This window comes from Triplophysa rosa, linkage group LG2, assembly GCF_024868665.1.
Source record: "Triplophysa rosa linkage group LG2, Trosa_1v2, whole genome shotgun sequence".
Lineage (NCBI taxonomy): Eukaryota > Metazoa > Chordata > Actinopteri > Cypriniformes > Nemacheilidae > Triplophysa > Triplophysa rosa.
In genome coordinates, this window is record NC_079891.1 from 34,633,612 (window position 1) to 34,648,769 (window position 15,158).

Genomic DNA, 15,158 nt, shown 5'->3' on the forward strand with positions numbered 1-15,158 from the left:
GGTTAAATCTAAATATCTAAACGGGGCATATGACCATTCGCTTTATTACCTTAACGAAATAATTCACCAAACTAGGGAAGAGAGCGCCATAACAACACACTCCATTCCAGTCGCTTGCGCTCAAAGGCCACGCCCACCGCGGAACGATCAATGAATATTAACACTAACCCCGCCCATTGGAAGAGTTTTTCACGGGAGCTGAATATTACACAACACCGGGAAAGGGTTGTGTCTGGCGGCAGACGGGTTGCCATGGCTGCAGCTGCTGCGCTGACAGACAGCGGTTGAGTTTGTGCTGGAAAAAAACGAATCTTTGGGGAACCTTGTATCTTGCTGCGCTCGTGTACCCGCACTGCATCTAGAACTTTCACTTCTCTTAAATCCAACTTTCTCTAACCAGCCAGCGTCGAGCTGCTCGCGCATGCGCACTGATATTGGAACGGTCCACTGCAATCCTTAATAGGGGGACCAGGTATTCGTGCAAGTTTACTGGTAACGTTAAAACATGGCCAGCTTTATACTGGTCAAACAAAATATGATGTAAAATGAATATATTGTGTTTGATACATATAGGCGTCTCGATATTTTCCCACCCTAACGTTACTTGTTGGTTAAGTGCACTCCGAGGAAAACTTTGGAACGTTTGACTTCTTGTAAGCTTAAAAGCAGTTATCGTGAGTTTGTTCAAACATGTGGGTCGTTAATTAAAGTTAAAATCATTTATTCTTCCACGTTAATGTGCAGAGAAAACGATCACATTTGTGGTCATTTTTGTTTACTAACAAATAGGCATGTTGTGTGCATCTACACGAACACTGCTCTTTCTGTCCCTTTGCTCTCTGCGGTTTATTGACTTATCCAAAGCTTGACTTTGCTCTGCTAGGTTAATAATTATACCAGATATTATACTGAACGATCGCAAACTCTTGCCGCAAAACATGAGACTCGTGGCGTGTTTCCTTTCGCTGCTCGCGTTGTGTCCTGCCGCGGAATGTGGTCATGTTTTAGTCTGGTTCACCGAGGCCAGCCACTGGATCAATCTCAAGGTTGTGATGGACACGCTGATGGACAGAGGACACAACGTGACGGTGCTGATGCCGAGCGCGTCTCTTTTCATGGGCGCGAAAGACTCGGATCGCTTCACCTGTCAGCACTTCAACGTGTCCGTGAGCGCGCAGGACATGAACGACCACATCGACAACCTCACGCGCTTCATGATGTACGAGATCGACGAACTGAACCTCCTGCAGGTTCACGTGAAATTCTACCAGCTTTTCTCCATCGACCAAGACATCTGTCTCGCGTACTGTGACGGCGTTTTGAAATCGCCAGGGCTGATGGAGGAGTTGCAGCGCGGGGGGTATGACGTCATGCTGGCCGACCCGATCTTCTCGTGCAGCGAGATCGTCGCCGAGCTGCTGAACATACCGTTGGTGTACACGTTACGGTTCTCCATCGCGCACACCGTGGAGAGAATGTGCGGCCAGATACCGGCACCACCATCGTATGTACCTGGAGCCATGAGTAAACTCACGGACAACATGAGCTTTAATGAGCGCATCTTCAGCGCGCTCTTCTATCTTTCCCAAGATGCGTTTGCCAGAATCCTGTGGAGAAAGTTTGACAACTACTACACTGAATATTTAGGCGAGTGTAAAACTCCACACTGAAAGTCAAACGATCCATGCACTTGGATTACTCGCCACATAACTTTAGATGATATGGAAAATGTGTATTCATTGAAAACTGTTGTGTGATGATGATGGTGATTTTTATTGCAGGACGACCCAGCTCTTATTGTGACATGATGGGTAAAGCTGACATCTGGTTAATCAGAACCTACTGGGACTTTGAGTATCCACGGCCGTTCCTTCCCAACTTCAAATACGTTGGAGGGATCCACTGCATCCCAGCCGAGCCATTACCCAAGGTGCATCTGTCAATTTTTGACAGTAATATTTTGTAGAAATGCTTTTAGGCCAGAGCTTCCCAAACGTCAGAGGGGTCGGATCCCCAGAACACACCAAAAGCTCCCGTTTGATTAAGTCTTGGTTGTAAAATAATATAGGTTAATAGAAAACAGATGATCAGATGAACAGAACCATCTACATTTATAACCGGTTTCTTTTCAAAAGCTTTGCAGAAGGTCACGGGCTTGATCCCAGCAAGCGTACATATACGGTAGCTTGCTGGTATTACTCGTTCGATTATTATTAGGGCTGTCAAACGATTAATCGCTGCCAGAATAAAAGTCTGTGTTTACATAATATATGTCTGTGTACTGCGCACATTCATTCTGTATTTATAAACACACATACATGTATATATTAAGGAATGTATTTATATTTACCAATAATTTAAATAATATATAAACAATAATTCATTTGTATGTTTTATATTTTTCTTAAATGTATGCATTTATGTGTATGTGTTTATGAATACAAAATCAATAGGCACAACACACAGACATATATTATGTAAACACAAACTTTTATTTTGGATGCGATTAATCTCGATTAACAAAGTTTTGAACTGTGATGTCAATATGGACCTGCGTTATATAGGCGCAACTCCAACATTATTTTCAGCTAAATGTATTTTTTATGGGTATGTGTTTATGATCATTTTTGTTTTTTTCTTTTGTCCAAATAATGTTTTTTGCCAAAACATTTATTGAATCAATTCACAAAACATCATCGCAACAAAGCACCATGTAGCAAAATCCTCATGAATATTGCTTTTTTATTTGCAAAAAATTTAAACAAAAAAACAAACAAAAAAAAAATGTCCACAAATTTGATCTTTCACATTAGTATTTGGCCACTTAATGTTATTCCTGAGGTTTGTTTCTGTTAAAACTGGAATTGACACAATGCCTGCAGAAATGATGAATAAACGCAACACTGGAGTGGCATCTTATATATGTAATGCATGAAGTGAATCCTTTTTTTACAAAAGAGCGTTGCGTAATGTTACCTGTTCTCGTTTTGACGAGTGTGTGCTTGTTGGACAACTATCGCTAACGTTCTGGATAAATAACTTCAGACGTGTATGAAGTGTTTGGTTAGTTGGAGTGCAAAAGAATTGAGATTGTAATAAAAACGTGTGATGTGTACAGGATATGGAGGAGTTTGTGCAGAGCTCAGGGGATGATGGGATAGTGGTGTTCTCTCTGGGGTCCATGGTGAACAGCATCACTAAAGAGAGGAGCAACACGATCGCCTCCGCCCTGGCACAGATACCTCAGAAGGTTCCTTCGCATTCTTCTTCATTTAATAGGATTTTAATGTGTCTCTCTTAAGTCAAGAAAAGTCCAGCGAGGTTCATAGATGATCCATTATGATCGCTTTTACGCGCAATTCTCATGTTAGTCTGGTTGGGATTTGTTGTCATCTTTTATGATGTTTGAAGGTCTTATGGCGATACGCTGGAGAGAAGCCAGACACACTCGGCGCGAACACCAGAATCTACGACTGGATCCCTCAGAACGATCTGCTGGGTTCGTTTCGCATGTTATGAGAATATATTCCATTTTAAAATAAGTAATAACACAGCACGTTGTTTTTTGGTTCAGGTCATCCCAAAACCAAAGCGTTCATCACTCATGGAGGCACGAACGGCATATACGAGGCCATATATCACGGTGTCCCGATGGTCGGCATCCCCTTGTTTCTCGACCAGCCGGATAACATGGCTCACATGAAAGCCAAAGGAGCCGCTGTTGTCATGGACTTCAAAAAAATGACGACTCGAGATCTGGCGGATGGACTTAACGCTGTCATTAAAGACCCCTCGTGAGTAAACGTCTGTGTCGTTCCTAAACACAGGCCGCGTGTTCAGAACTTACATTTTGTGAGGAAGTTCAATACTGAACATCGTTTGATAAAATACGACATTTGTTTTGTTCATGATTTTTCACAGGTATAAAGAGAATGCTATGCATTTGTCCAGGATCCATCACGACAGACCGATGAAGCCTCTGGATGAAGCGCTTTTCTGGATCGAGTTTGTCATGCGGAATAAAGGTGCCAAACATCTGCGTGTCGAGGCTCATAATCTGACCTGGTATCAGTATCACTGTCTGGACGTGTTTGCTTTTCTCATCACTATTGTGACTGTTGTCTTCTACATCTTCTTTGAAGCGTGTAGGCGCATCATAATCCGTTGCTGTTTTAGATCAAAGCGTAAAAGCAAGAAAGAGTGAAATGGATTTAGAAGATTTTTTATTCCTTTGCAGTTAACATTCAGTTTGATACTATTTTATGTATACGTGTCATTTTATATACCATATGTTTTATATGTATAGTTAAATATAGTTATATTTGTATATTTGAAATATAGTCATATATACAGAACATATTTTTCATATCGTGCATTCTGTAAGTTTTACGGCTGTAAAATTCTCTGTGTGCTGTATGGCTCTTAAATCTGTCAATATAAGATGAATATGAGACAAAAATACATGTCACGTTTTCTTATTGGCTGTTTCAGCAAAAATACATTTTAACATGTAGTTGTCCAAACATTAAGAAAGTTTTTGGAAACGGGGTAAAGATGTTTTTTCAAAGAAATTCAGATATTCAAACCATTTGCTACCTTAAATTTTTAAGAACAATCAATTTGTCTTTTTCAAAGAAAGGCTTTTTCAACATGTTTTGGCCAGTGGTGAGTTAATAAAACTTGAGTTGAAAATTGCAGAAAAAGCTGTAATAGAATCATTTGTTTTTATTTTGCTGTCTTTGCCTTATATGCCGCTAGGTGTCACTAAACACCATCTCTTTTCTTCACATGCGCCGTGAAGCATTCTATATGTCTGAGGGTCATCTACAGGGTTGAGGTACGAGTCCTGGTCAGGAGAGTGTCATTGACGTTGTGGGGAAAAAAGGTGTTATTTAGTACCTTACCACAGATAAATGTCTCTTAGACAGGAATGAAACCTCCAACCCTAAATCAATTTATAGAGGTAACACTGAAACGATCTTTAAAGGGACAGTTCACCACAAAATGTGTTCTCCCATCATTAATACACCCAACACACCCTCAAACCTGTATGACTTTTTTCTTCCGCAGAACACAAAAGAAGATATTTTGAAGAACGTTGACAACCAAAAAACATAGACCCCATTGACTTCCACTGTATGAACACAAACCACAGAGACATTTCTCTAAATATCTTCTTCTGTGTTCCATTGAAGAAAGAAAGCCATACAGGTTTTGAACGATGATGAGATTATGTAAATTCATAAAAACATGCACCTCAGACCTGTCAAACCTTAAATAAGATCAACCTCAAACTAGGCTATATGTTTAATAAAAGAGATGGCAAACATTGATGACATTGTCATTAGTTCTATGGTTTATGTTTATCAATGAAACTGATTTAACTTTATAATGATGATGCTCTCAGTATCAGTGGTGTGGGAGGAGCCATCGTGTTCATTGACAGATATATTAAAGCAGAAGAGGACATCAGACTCTCAGAGGGTCACATTTGCTTTCAATGCTGGAATCACAGCACAGTCAGTCACAATGAAGAGTCTGATTTCACTTTATCTTCTGTCATTCCTTCTGCATTTATCCAGCAGTGCAGGTGAGTCCAATGATGTGTTTGCATGTATTTATTTTATTCATTCTTCATGTATTCAGTTTATTGCAGTTTACACAGAAAATGTCAAAGTTTTTGATTTAATGGATGCAACAGATTATTTGTTCACGAAAATAAAGATTAATTTCTTGTGCAAAACCCTGATTAGAATATCGACGTGAACTTTGTACTTCATGAATTAATGCAAATGAATGACAATATTAATAGAGAAAATAGGCTACGTTTAAAAGTCAGCAGTTATTGTTGATTAGTATTATTGTCATTTAAAGAAACTCAGTTTGGTCTTAAAATGCTCATAATAGGCTAATAATAATATTTACCAAAATGTGTTTATGCTCAAAATTGAAGTGTGTGATTGTTTAGGCATTTTATTACAGCATTGATTGATCCAGTCATCACTATCTGATATTATAGTTTTTTTGTTATATATATTTATGTTTTTTAAATAACACAATGTTTTAATGTTTTTCGTGTATTCTGCTGTTTTTTGTCAGTAACAATTCAATAATAATCATAAGTCAGAAACAAAAGAAGGACGACCACACTGTTTGCTTAACATTTAATTCGTGACTATTGGAATTAAATATAATGTCAGCTGATTTGCACGTGCACATTCTCATACCCAAACATCGCTACAGGAGCTGTTTTATTGGGAATACCTTCACAGTCTGCTCGAGCGCGAAACACCTAGAAAAGTCCACGAGGCATGAAAAGAATCCTGCGCAATGTGTCTGTTCGTCACCACGTTCAGGAGGATGAGCTATTTTCTCCTCAAGGACACTCAGATTCTGTCCCTTCTGTAGGACGGGCTCTAATAATCCAGAATCGGTTGCCAGCACACTGCAGTCGAGTGAAGACACCGACACAACATTCACGTCACGATCAGAACTGCACCTGTGCTTAAACTTCGAGTATTTCTCTGAGTTTGTGCCATCGTTTACTATCTTGAATACAATTAAATCATTTATATAATCACAACATATTTCATATAAAATGCGATCGTCGCATCAAGCTGTCGATTGTCGGACTGTTGCTATGGTTACCACCTCAGCGCAACGCAGCATCAATTTACCGACAGATGGGAAACGCGCGCCCTGACCAGAATGGAAATGGTTATTAAAGTAAAACTGTATTTTTAGAGCACTGATCACCTTTTGTATTACCATAGTTTTACTACAAGTACCCACTAGGGTTACTGTGGTAAATCTAAGGTTAATTTCCATAAGGGAAAGTAGCAAATCTTTTGTTTACCTTTTGTTTAATCTTTTGTTTAAGAAAATAACCATGTTATCAATCCGCATTAGACAGAAAGTTTTGTGGCACTTTGTGGTTGTCAAATGTTAGAGGAACATCACAAGTTCAAGGAGTAGTTCACAAATTCTGTCATCATTTACACGCAGGGGCGGAGTGGGACTTAAAATCGGCCCTGGCATTCTTGACCAAGAGTGGCCCTCCATCCATTCCGTCATGTGCAGATGGCCAGTCCGCCCCTGCAGTGGCGTAACAACACCAAAAAACTGACCGGCCCACCGGGAATCTTTCAGGTCCTCCCGATTAGCCAATCCGGGCTTGTTCACACGCCCTCTTGTCATTTCAAACCTGTAAGACTTTCTTCTGCAGAACACAAAGAAGATATTTTGAAAAATGTTGATAACCGAACAGCACAGCAGCCCCCATTCACTTCTATTGTAACCAAAGCAAGGGAATGGGGGGCTGTTAACAACATTCTTTAAAATATCTTCTGTTGTGTTCTGGGGAAGGAAGAAAGTCATACAGGTTTGAAATGACAAGAGGGCGTGTAAATGATGACAGACTTTTCATTTTGAAGGTGAACTACTCCTTTAACTGGTTTGATTTAATACATCCACTAACATCACCTGACAGCAATTACTTAAAAATCTTTACAAAAATATCTGAGAAAAGTTAGTTAGAGGGAAGCTCTAGAATTGTTTTCTTGCACACAGTTATCTAATGCAATGCCAGTCGCAAAGTCATTTTGTGTATACTAAAGTGTCCAAATACTTTTTGGGGCTGTATGTCAATAAAACGTCGATTGTATCGCTCCATGAAATGTTTTATGTTCCAAAACATAAAACCCGCTTTTAGATGTAGCTAGGCTAAGTGTGAGCTCTTTTTTTATTGAGAAGCAAAGTGACTTTAATCTTACCTCCATCATTAGCAACTTCAATTAAGTCAATAAAATAAAATAAATGTGAATAGAGGTTAAAAAAATCACAAGTCATTTTTGAACTAGCAGCATTATGTGTAATTGTATGTTTACAGTAGTTGTGTTGATATTCGGCAAACTGTAATTGTAGATATTCCATAGACATAGCTTGAGATTTTGTCCAAAATGATGCATCATTTTGCTTTTTTTCATTTTTTAAAGCCTACATGATGCACATGTGATGCCTAAAATGTTGACTAGGTGGGCAGCTCACTATGTTTCGTACGAGTTGTACGGCAGCCCATCGTGTAGTCATTTATCTTGTATATTTGGATATAGCGAATGAAAGAGTTATGATGCAGAAACCCTATTATCATATGTATGAGTCACATAAACACAATACATCACTGCAGGATTTTTGTATTGGTTGATGCGATTGAAATTTTGATTGTTTTCTTTGCATTGTCTTTGGCTCTTTGAGTTATTACAGTGACCTATTGTTCACTTTGTTTCTCGTGCCGCTCTCTTGATCAAAGAGGCGTTTGTTAATTCATGTCAACACATCGCAGTGAACAGACAGGTATTGTGCTCGCGCGGCGACGTTAATGGTAGCTTACATTCTTTAACGATACCAACAAACACTGTTTCACTTCAGTCTCAACTGGGTCTCAGATGTTTCTCCTAAAATTGCTTAAGAGAAAAACAGAATCAAATGAGAGTATTGTTGAAACACGAGTTTGGAGGTGTAAAATGAACGTAGATTGTAGAGGTCAAATAATCTGGATTTGAGTAAATCTGATGAGAAATGTTTGAGTTCATACCGAGATCTTCAATAACATTGACTTTTGATTGCAGACTTGACAAATCTGAGCCAAGTTTGACACATTGTTGACCAGTGTTGGGCAAGTAACTCAGAAAAAGTATTTAATTACTAGTTACTAATTACATATTCAATAGTGTAATTAGATTACTGAACAAATTACTCTCTCCAAAAAGTATTTAATTACTTATTACTAATTACTTTCTATATCCTATCAACTTTGATTAGTTAAGTGATTAAGGATAGACATGAAACGGCTCTTTTAATTCATTCAAATAAATCATATTAAACTACATAAAGTACTCTTATTAACTGACCAAAGTATTACAAATGTGAGAATTATACATTGAAGCACGGATTTTAAAGTTAGACTTTGAATTTTGATGTCAATTCCACTATTGCACACACATATATTACACAAAGTATTTCGTTTAATTACATCAGAAGTAACTGTAATTAAATTACAGTAATCCCTTACTTTACCTTTTCAAGGGACAAGTAATTAAATTACAGTAACTAGATACTTAGTAACTAGTTACACCCAACACTGTTGTTGACATCTCTTCTGAAACTCTACTGACAGACACATTTCTGACTTTTTCTCTCAGGAAAATGAACAGGTGAGACTAAAGCAAGTTTCAGTTAGTTTCCAGTTTGATCTTATTGGTATCTAGGGGAAATGATTGATTGAGATATTAAAGAGAAAAGCCGTCTCATAGACTTCCTTCGTGAGTTTGATTATCATGTGCCCGCAGAAGGAAATGGAAAGACCAGGTTGTGTGCCATTCCACCAACATTCCACTTCCACAAGCAAGCCATCGACTTGTGGGACTAAACTCAGAAATAACAGAAAACGCCCGACCCGTCTGTTTCAATGGCGTGCGTGTTTTTCATAAATATTTGATTTGTGAGATACAGTCGAAATGTTTGTTCCGTCTCCGAGGTGGAGACATGCATTGTGAAATATTATTAAAATAAAGGAGGAGAGCGTGACCCCTGTGAGTGGTCTGCGAGCAGATAGACGGAGACTCGACGCCTCAGCTGTGTCTCTGTTCACTTAGCAAACAATAGAAAGTTGATTCCTGTGTATTAAAGTCGTTTGAATGGTGGAGAATAACAACTAACAGATTGTAGATACGGGAAAAATTCTTTGCGTGCGAGACACGAAACACGACAACCAAACAATCGAAGACGAGTCTCATAAACATGGAAGGATACATTTTCGTTGACATTGTAACAAAATGAGATGAAAATAAAATAGTGAGACGTACAAAAACGTATTTGTGATTTCTAGCAGGTCACTCTAAGGACAAGTTTGTACAAATGCGACTTATCCTCAAGCGAGACGTTTTTTTTTGACCCGTCAATGCAAGTTTGAAATGTATAAATCCGAAAACGAAAGGAGAAAAAACGATGTCATTATTTGAAATATGACGTCATGAAGATGAAAGCACAAAATGTCATAGAAAAATTGTGCATTGCACACTTCACACACTTAAATCCAAATGATGTAGTACACTTTATGCTATGAATTAAATTTTTGTTTATCTGTTGTTGAGAAATATGGTTTTGTCATTAGTGTTAAACCAAAATGTTATACGTTTCTGAGAACCATGGAGAAGAAAACACACGCTGAAATCCATACATCTCTCTGCACATCCTATTGACATCATAGTCAAATGTAAATAGAAACAATAACAGTCGATTCATAAAATGCATTGACACAATACAGCTTCACCTTCAACTCTAAACTGCTAGGATGTTCAATGTTTTTTTGATTAGACAACTGACACGGCTAAATGAATGCTAAAGCATATACCTGTGTGCTTGTGTTCAGATTGGTGTTATCAGACACAAGTGAGCTGTGATGGACATTGTAAAGGTAAGTCAAACATCTCGACCTCTCAACGCTGGATGTCACACATCACAGCATCACGTCTGTTTCCTCAAGGTCCAGAGCGCTGGAGTGAAGTAAACGCTGATTGTGGAAACGCCAGACAGTCTCCCGTCAACATAGTGACCAAGAAAACCAAACTGGACGAGCGTCTGACGCCTTTCAAATTCACCGGCTACCAGACCGCTTTCGACAGCACCGTCAGGAACAACGGTCACTCCGGTAAGAGCACAGACCGAAGACCGGCAAAAGTCGAAGATAAAGGATAACAACATGATGTCACGTGTTCTTCTCAATCTCAGTTCAGGTGAATCTACCCATCACGGCCGCAGTATCGGGAGGAAATCTGGGAGACACGTATAAAGCCGTTCAGTTTCACCTTCACTGGGGAACAGACGGAGGTCCGGGCTCTGAACACACCGTTGATGGAGAGCAGTATCCTATGGAGGTATGAACAACGACATAACACACCACACAGATTCGTTTCATGTGCGTTTTGGAAAAAGAGAAACCAAACAGGAAAGCCTAATGAATGAGTTAAGCAAATGTAAGTCACTTTATTTAAAGGAATGAAAATTTCATTTTAAACCTGTGTGGTTTTCTTTCTTCCGAAAAAAAAACCAAAAGAAGATATTTCGAAAAATGTCGGTGACCAAAATCCGTTGGGTCCCCATTGACGTCTATTGTATGGACACAAATCCAATGCAAGTCAATGCAGACCAAGGGTTTTCTGTTACTAACCTTTTTCAAAATATCTTCTTTTGTGTTTTGCAGAAGAAAGAAATTCACACAGGTTTAAAACAAGCGTGTAAATAATGACAGAATTGTCATTATGAAGGTGAACTGCTCCTTTAAAAGCATCAAACAGAAAACACTTTATGATGAAGGAATGTTTTATTATTTATTGAATGTATGAACTCTCTCTTCAGCTGCATATCGTTCACATGAAACAAAGATACAACAGGATACAAGATGCATTAAAAGACCCATCCGGCATCGCCGTTTTGGGATTCTTCTACGAGGTTTGATGTTCACAGCTCTTCAGCTTTCAAGTGGAGAAACGACTTTGACCAAATATGATTAAAAAATCGTACGATTTCTTTCTGACAGGAGTCAAACACCCCGAACAAAAAATACGACCAGTTCATTTACGCCCTGAGGAGCGTACAGAACACAAGTCAGTCCAAAACCTGATTACAGACTAAAGCTTCAATGCAATGTTAACACAATTTTAAGGTGTCAGTTTTGAATGTAAATGATTTCTTGTTAAAGCATTTTGTGTGAGCTGTAAGCTGTGTAAACCATCTCTTGAGATGAGATTGATTTTTCTGTCTGTATCTCTGCAGATGGAAACGCGACGCTTCGTAAAGTCTCCCTCAATCAGTTCATTCTGTCGGAGGAAAACATGACCAACTATTACCGTTACGATGGATCTCTGACCACACCGGGATGTATGGAAGCTGTGGTCTGGACTGTCTTTGAAAATCCCATTCCTCTCGACAAAGAACAGGTACGACTTCTTTAAAGAACCATTTCTTTCTTACCGTTTTATAATCTGAATTAAAAAAAAATTGCCACAAAGAACCATTTGTAAAACCGAAAGGTTCTTCGGTTGTTAAAAGTTCTTTATTGAACCGTTGAGGTATTGTGAAGCACCTTTATTGTGAAGCGTGCACTTCACATTTTATTCATTTTGTTCATAAATATATACAAAAATTCTTCAATAACGAGTTCCCTTACAAAGTTTTTTTTATACTACTTACAAACGAATACTTTCAGTCTACTTTTTATGTACGTCGTACACTTACGAAACCTAGAAAAGTCTAAGAATTGAAATATACTTAAAATCAACACAAAAGTACATGTATATTTCATGTATAAACATTTATATCTAAACATCTTAATATTAAAACGTAGCATACTAAATGTGCAAAACTATTATATCAAATAAATAGTCAACTATAAGTATGATGTTATGTGTACTTACATAAAACTAACAAGTTTACTTGCAGCATAAAACTACTAAACTAGTAGTTTACCGTGAGGATACTTCAAAGTGCACTTTCATAAACTAAAAAACATGTAGAAGTATTGAACTAGTAAACTAACAGCATACATGTAAGTTCACTTGTAACATAGTTGAAGTACAAAAGAAAAATGTAATTGTAAACTAAATGTATACTTAAAGTTTATCGCTGTTACACTAAGTATGCTTAAAAGTACACAATTATAGACTAAAAAGCTAGCCAATTTAGTCCAAAGTAGTACTAAAATAGTACACTTACTGTACAAGTATAGTGATAGTACGTTGATATTAGTATGCTTACTGCATAAAAAATACCCGGAGCCTACTTAATAAACGAACTTCAAGTATACTTGTTTTTGGTTACATTATGATTACTGCTCAATCATACTGTAAAGCCTTCAGTATAACACATTTGCTGTTCATGAATACTTTTTTTGTTTCGTTTTCCAAACAGCTTCGAGCTTTTTCTTCCCTAAAATTCCACGACGGGAAACCAATGGTGGGAACGTTTCGACCCGTACAGTCTCGCAACGGACGTACAGTTTATCGGTCGAGCGGTCCGGCGGTTCTGGCCAGCGCTGTGCTTCTCTTTGTCTCCATCACTACAACATTCATTCTGTCCCATCTGAGCTAAAGCCACCCGAGCCCAATGAACACAACGAGTTCTCAACAAAACAACAGACCAACGTGAGAAAAGCCAAACCTACAGAATAGCAGCACATCACAAACAGCTGCCATCTGAAGAAAAGAGCAGCTTTGTCAGCAGAACACTACAGTAGCTGGTTTTGTGTAGAAATGTGACGTTTAACATGACGGTCGACCGCATGAGTAGAATGAAGAACAGACTCGTAACGATCAATAGAACAGGACTGAACCTCTGTGAAGAGCTGTGAGAAATAAATGCATGACCTTTCTCTATCACACACACACTGAGGCTATATTTACAACATGACACTGCAACGCTTTTGATCCCAGTTTCTGGATATAACACACAGAGCAAAAGAACGCTCAGCATTTATCATCAACATCTCTGAGGCCAACAACACACTCACAACCTTTCTTTAAACAGACCAAACTCAGACCCCTTCAAGTGCACCAAAGGTGTAAAACCTTGTGTGTGTAATCTCTACCTGTTCCTCTTTGGAGTTTTACCTACGTAAACTCCGACACACATCTTAAAACTGCTTCGCACAACAGAGGTGGCCAGATAGGTGGCCATCCATCATTCAGGGGTAGCCGTGGCCACCCATGGCCACCATGTAGCTACGCCCCTGGTTGACAGACTATTATGCAAATTTGTCTTGTGGTGTGAAAGCACACATTTAGAAAGGAAAACGAACAATGAAGATAAATCTCTCTGATGGTATTTGATATGATAAATTGAAATATTAATAATAGAAAACAATGTAATATTAACAGTTTGTTTTCTAGATTTTGCCAACGTCACACCAGGACACGACATGTACGATTTATTCGTCAACTACTCCCCTGAATTAAGAGTCGAGTTAATGGCAACAAAAAATTTCATTCGAGTCTGAAAGTGTTAGAAAGCTCTTGTCAACCATTCTGAGATCCCTGAAACAAAGCAAGAAAACACTCTGAATTCACTTCATAAAAAGGAATCAGCCAGAACATACACTTCTTCATCCTCTCTGATGAATCTATTATTGTGGATCTGTGCATTTTGTCTGTGGCCAGTTACACATGATACACTTACTTTACTATAATACACAGAACATGTTTTAGGTCTTTCGTGAGGACACATGATTTGTGTTTATTTTTTAAGGATTCGAGGGTCTCATATGCACTGAACGATGCCAGAAATCCCAGAATATGATCGTGTGTGCAAAAGCAGGGTAATGTGCAACATTTATTCTTCGGACACACATTTGTTTATTTCCGCACATGTATGTATGTATATTTTCCATACGGCTGCTGTTTTTGTATTATTGCATTAAGACATTGGAATTAATCTGATGTAAATGAAGCTCTTTCTTTTGACTGCAGTATTGTATCTTGAAATGCACATTGACCGTTTTAGTCTTCGTGAACATGTTACACATGATCAGTCATGAATGCGCTGACGATATTACGGTTGCCAAATAAAATGTACCTGCTGATGATGTATGTAGATGATGAATTTCAGTGTAACAATAAACTACTGTAATGCCTTTTTATATCACAGATTCGGTTCATTCACTTATCCTTCAGCTGTAAATAAATAAGCAATGTTAGAGAGAAAATGAGATGACAAACCGAGGGACATCATTTTTTTCTTGTTTACATGTTTAACACGGCACACTCATAAAAGCATGTGTGTACTTTAAGCTCATTTACATATGCAAATGCAAGCAAATGCTTATTTTTCTGTGTAGTCTATGTAATAAATACCATACTAGTATACTTGTAAGTGTCTAGTGTTTAATACTACTTGGGACCAAATTAAGCAACTATATATTGTACCAGTGGTTCTCTAACTTTGTTGTTGTAAGGCCCCCCCTTTGTGTAGCGTGCATCGCTTTGTTACCCCCCAAATAAAGACTTATAATCTTAAACGTAGAATTTTAATTAAACCAAAAACATGTTCAGTTATACAACGCTGGAACATCAATTCTTTTGGTTGGTGGTCTTATTTTTCTGATGTTT

At 38.3% G+C, this 15,158-nt stretch overlaps 2 protein-coding genes across 3 annotated transcripts; both read left to right on the forward strand.

Annotated features, from left to right (window-relative positions):
* The first annotated feature begins 198 nt into the window (after window positions 1-198).
* On the forward strand, window positions 199-4,692 carry LOC130548648 (UDP-glucuronosyltransferase 2A2-like). 2 transcript variants are annotated; one of them, XM_057325562.1, is made up of 6 exons: window positions 199-1,647; window positions 1,782-1,930; window positions 3,119-3,250; window positions 3,412-3,499; window positions 3,575-3,794; window positions 3,922-4,692. In XM_057325562.1, the coding sequence occupies exons 1-6, from the start codon at window positions 939-941 to the stop codon at window positions 4,202-4,204; spliced, it is 1,581 nt and encodes a 526-aa protein (XP_057181545.1). In that variant the 5' UTR covers window positions 199-938; the 3' UTR covers window positions 4,205-4,692. The 2 variants fall into 2 exon arrangements, with proteins under 2 accessions (XP_057181545.1, XP_057181553.1); XM_057325570.1 differs by having other exon boundaries at window positions 3,575-3,804; window positions 3,922-4,031.
* A 763-nt stretch (window positions 4,693-5,455) lies between these two features.
* Window positions 5,456-14,913, forward strand: LOC130549419 (carbonic anhydrase 4-like). The gene is made up of 8 exons (XM_057326638.1): window positions 5,456-5,590; window positions 10,430-10,474; window positions 10,544-10,708; window positions 10,789-10,934; window positions 11,416-11,508; window positions 11,597-11,663; window positions 11,833-11,996; window positions 12,967-14,913. The coding sequence occupies exons 1-8, from the start codon at window positions 5,530-5,532 to the stop codon at window positions 13,144-13,146; spliced, it is 921 nt and encodes a 306-aa protein (XP_057182621.1). The 5' UTR covers window positions 5,456-5,529; the 3' UTR covers window positions 13,147-14,913.
* The last annotated feature ends 245 nt before the right edge of the window (window positions 14,914-15,158 follow it).

What these genes read in the sequence shown, in the direction of transcription:
- LOC130548648 (XM_057325562.1), top strand. Translation starts at nt 939, where the DNA reads ATGAGACTCGTGGCGTGTTTCCTTTCGCTGCTCGCGTTGTGTCCTGCC. An exon ending in CTACTACACTGAATATTTAG is followed by an intron (nt 1,648 to 1,781) that starts GCGAGTGTAAAA and finishes TTTTTATTGCAG; the next exon opens with GACGACCCAGCTCTTATTGT. An exon ending in CCCTCAGAACGATCTGCTGG is followed by an intron (nt 3,500 to 3,574) that starts GTTCGTTTCGCA and finishes TTTTTGGTTCAG; the next exon opens with GTCATCCCAAAACCAAAGCG.
- LOC130549419 (XM_057326638.1), top strand. Translation starts at nt 5,530, where the DNA reads ATGAAGAGTCTGATTTCACTTTATCTTCTGTCATTCCTTCTGCATTTA. An exon ending in CTGTGATGGACATTGTAAAG is followed by an intron (nt 10,475 to 10,543) that starts GTAAGTCAAACA and finishes TGTTTCCTCAAG; the next exon opens with GTCCAGAGCGCTGGAGTGAA. An exon ending in CAGGAACAACGGTCACTCCG is followed by an intron (nt 10,709 to 10,788) that starts GTAAGAGCACAG and finishes TCTCAATCTCAG; the next exon opens with TTCAGGTGAATCTACCCATC.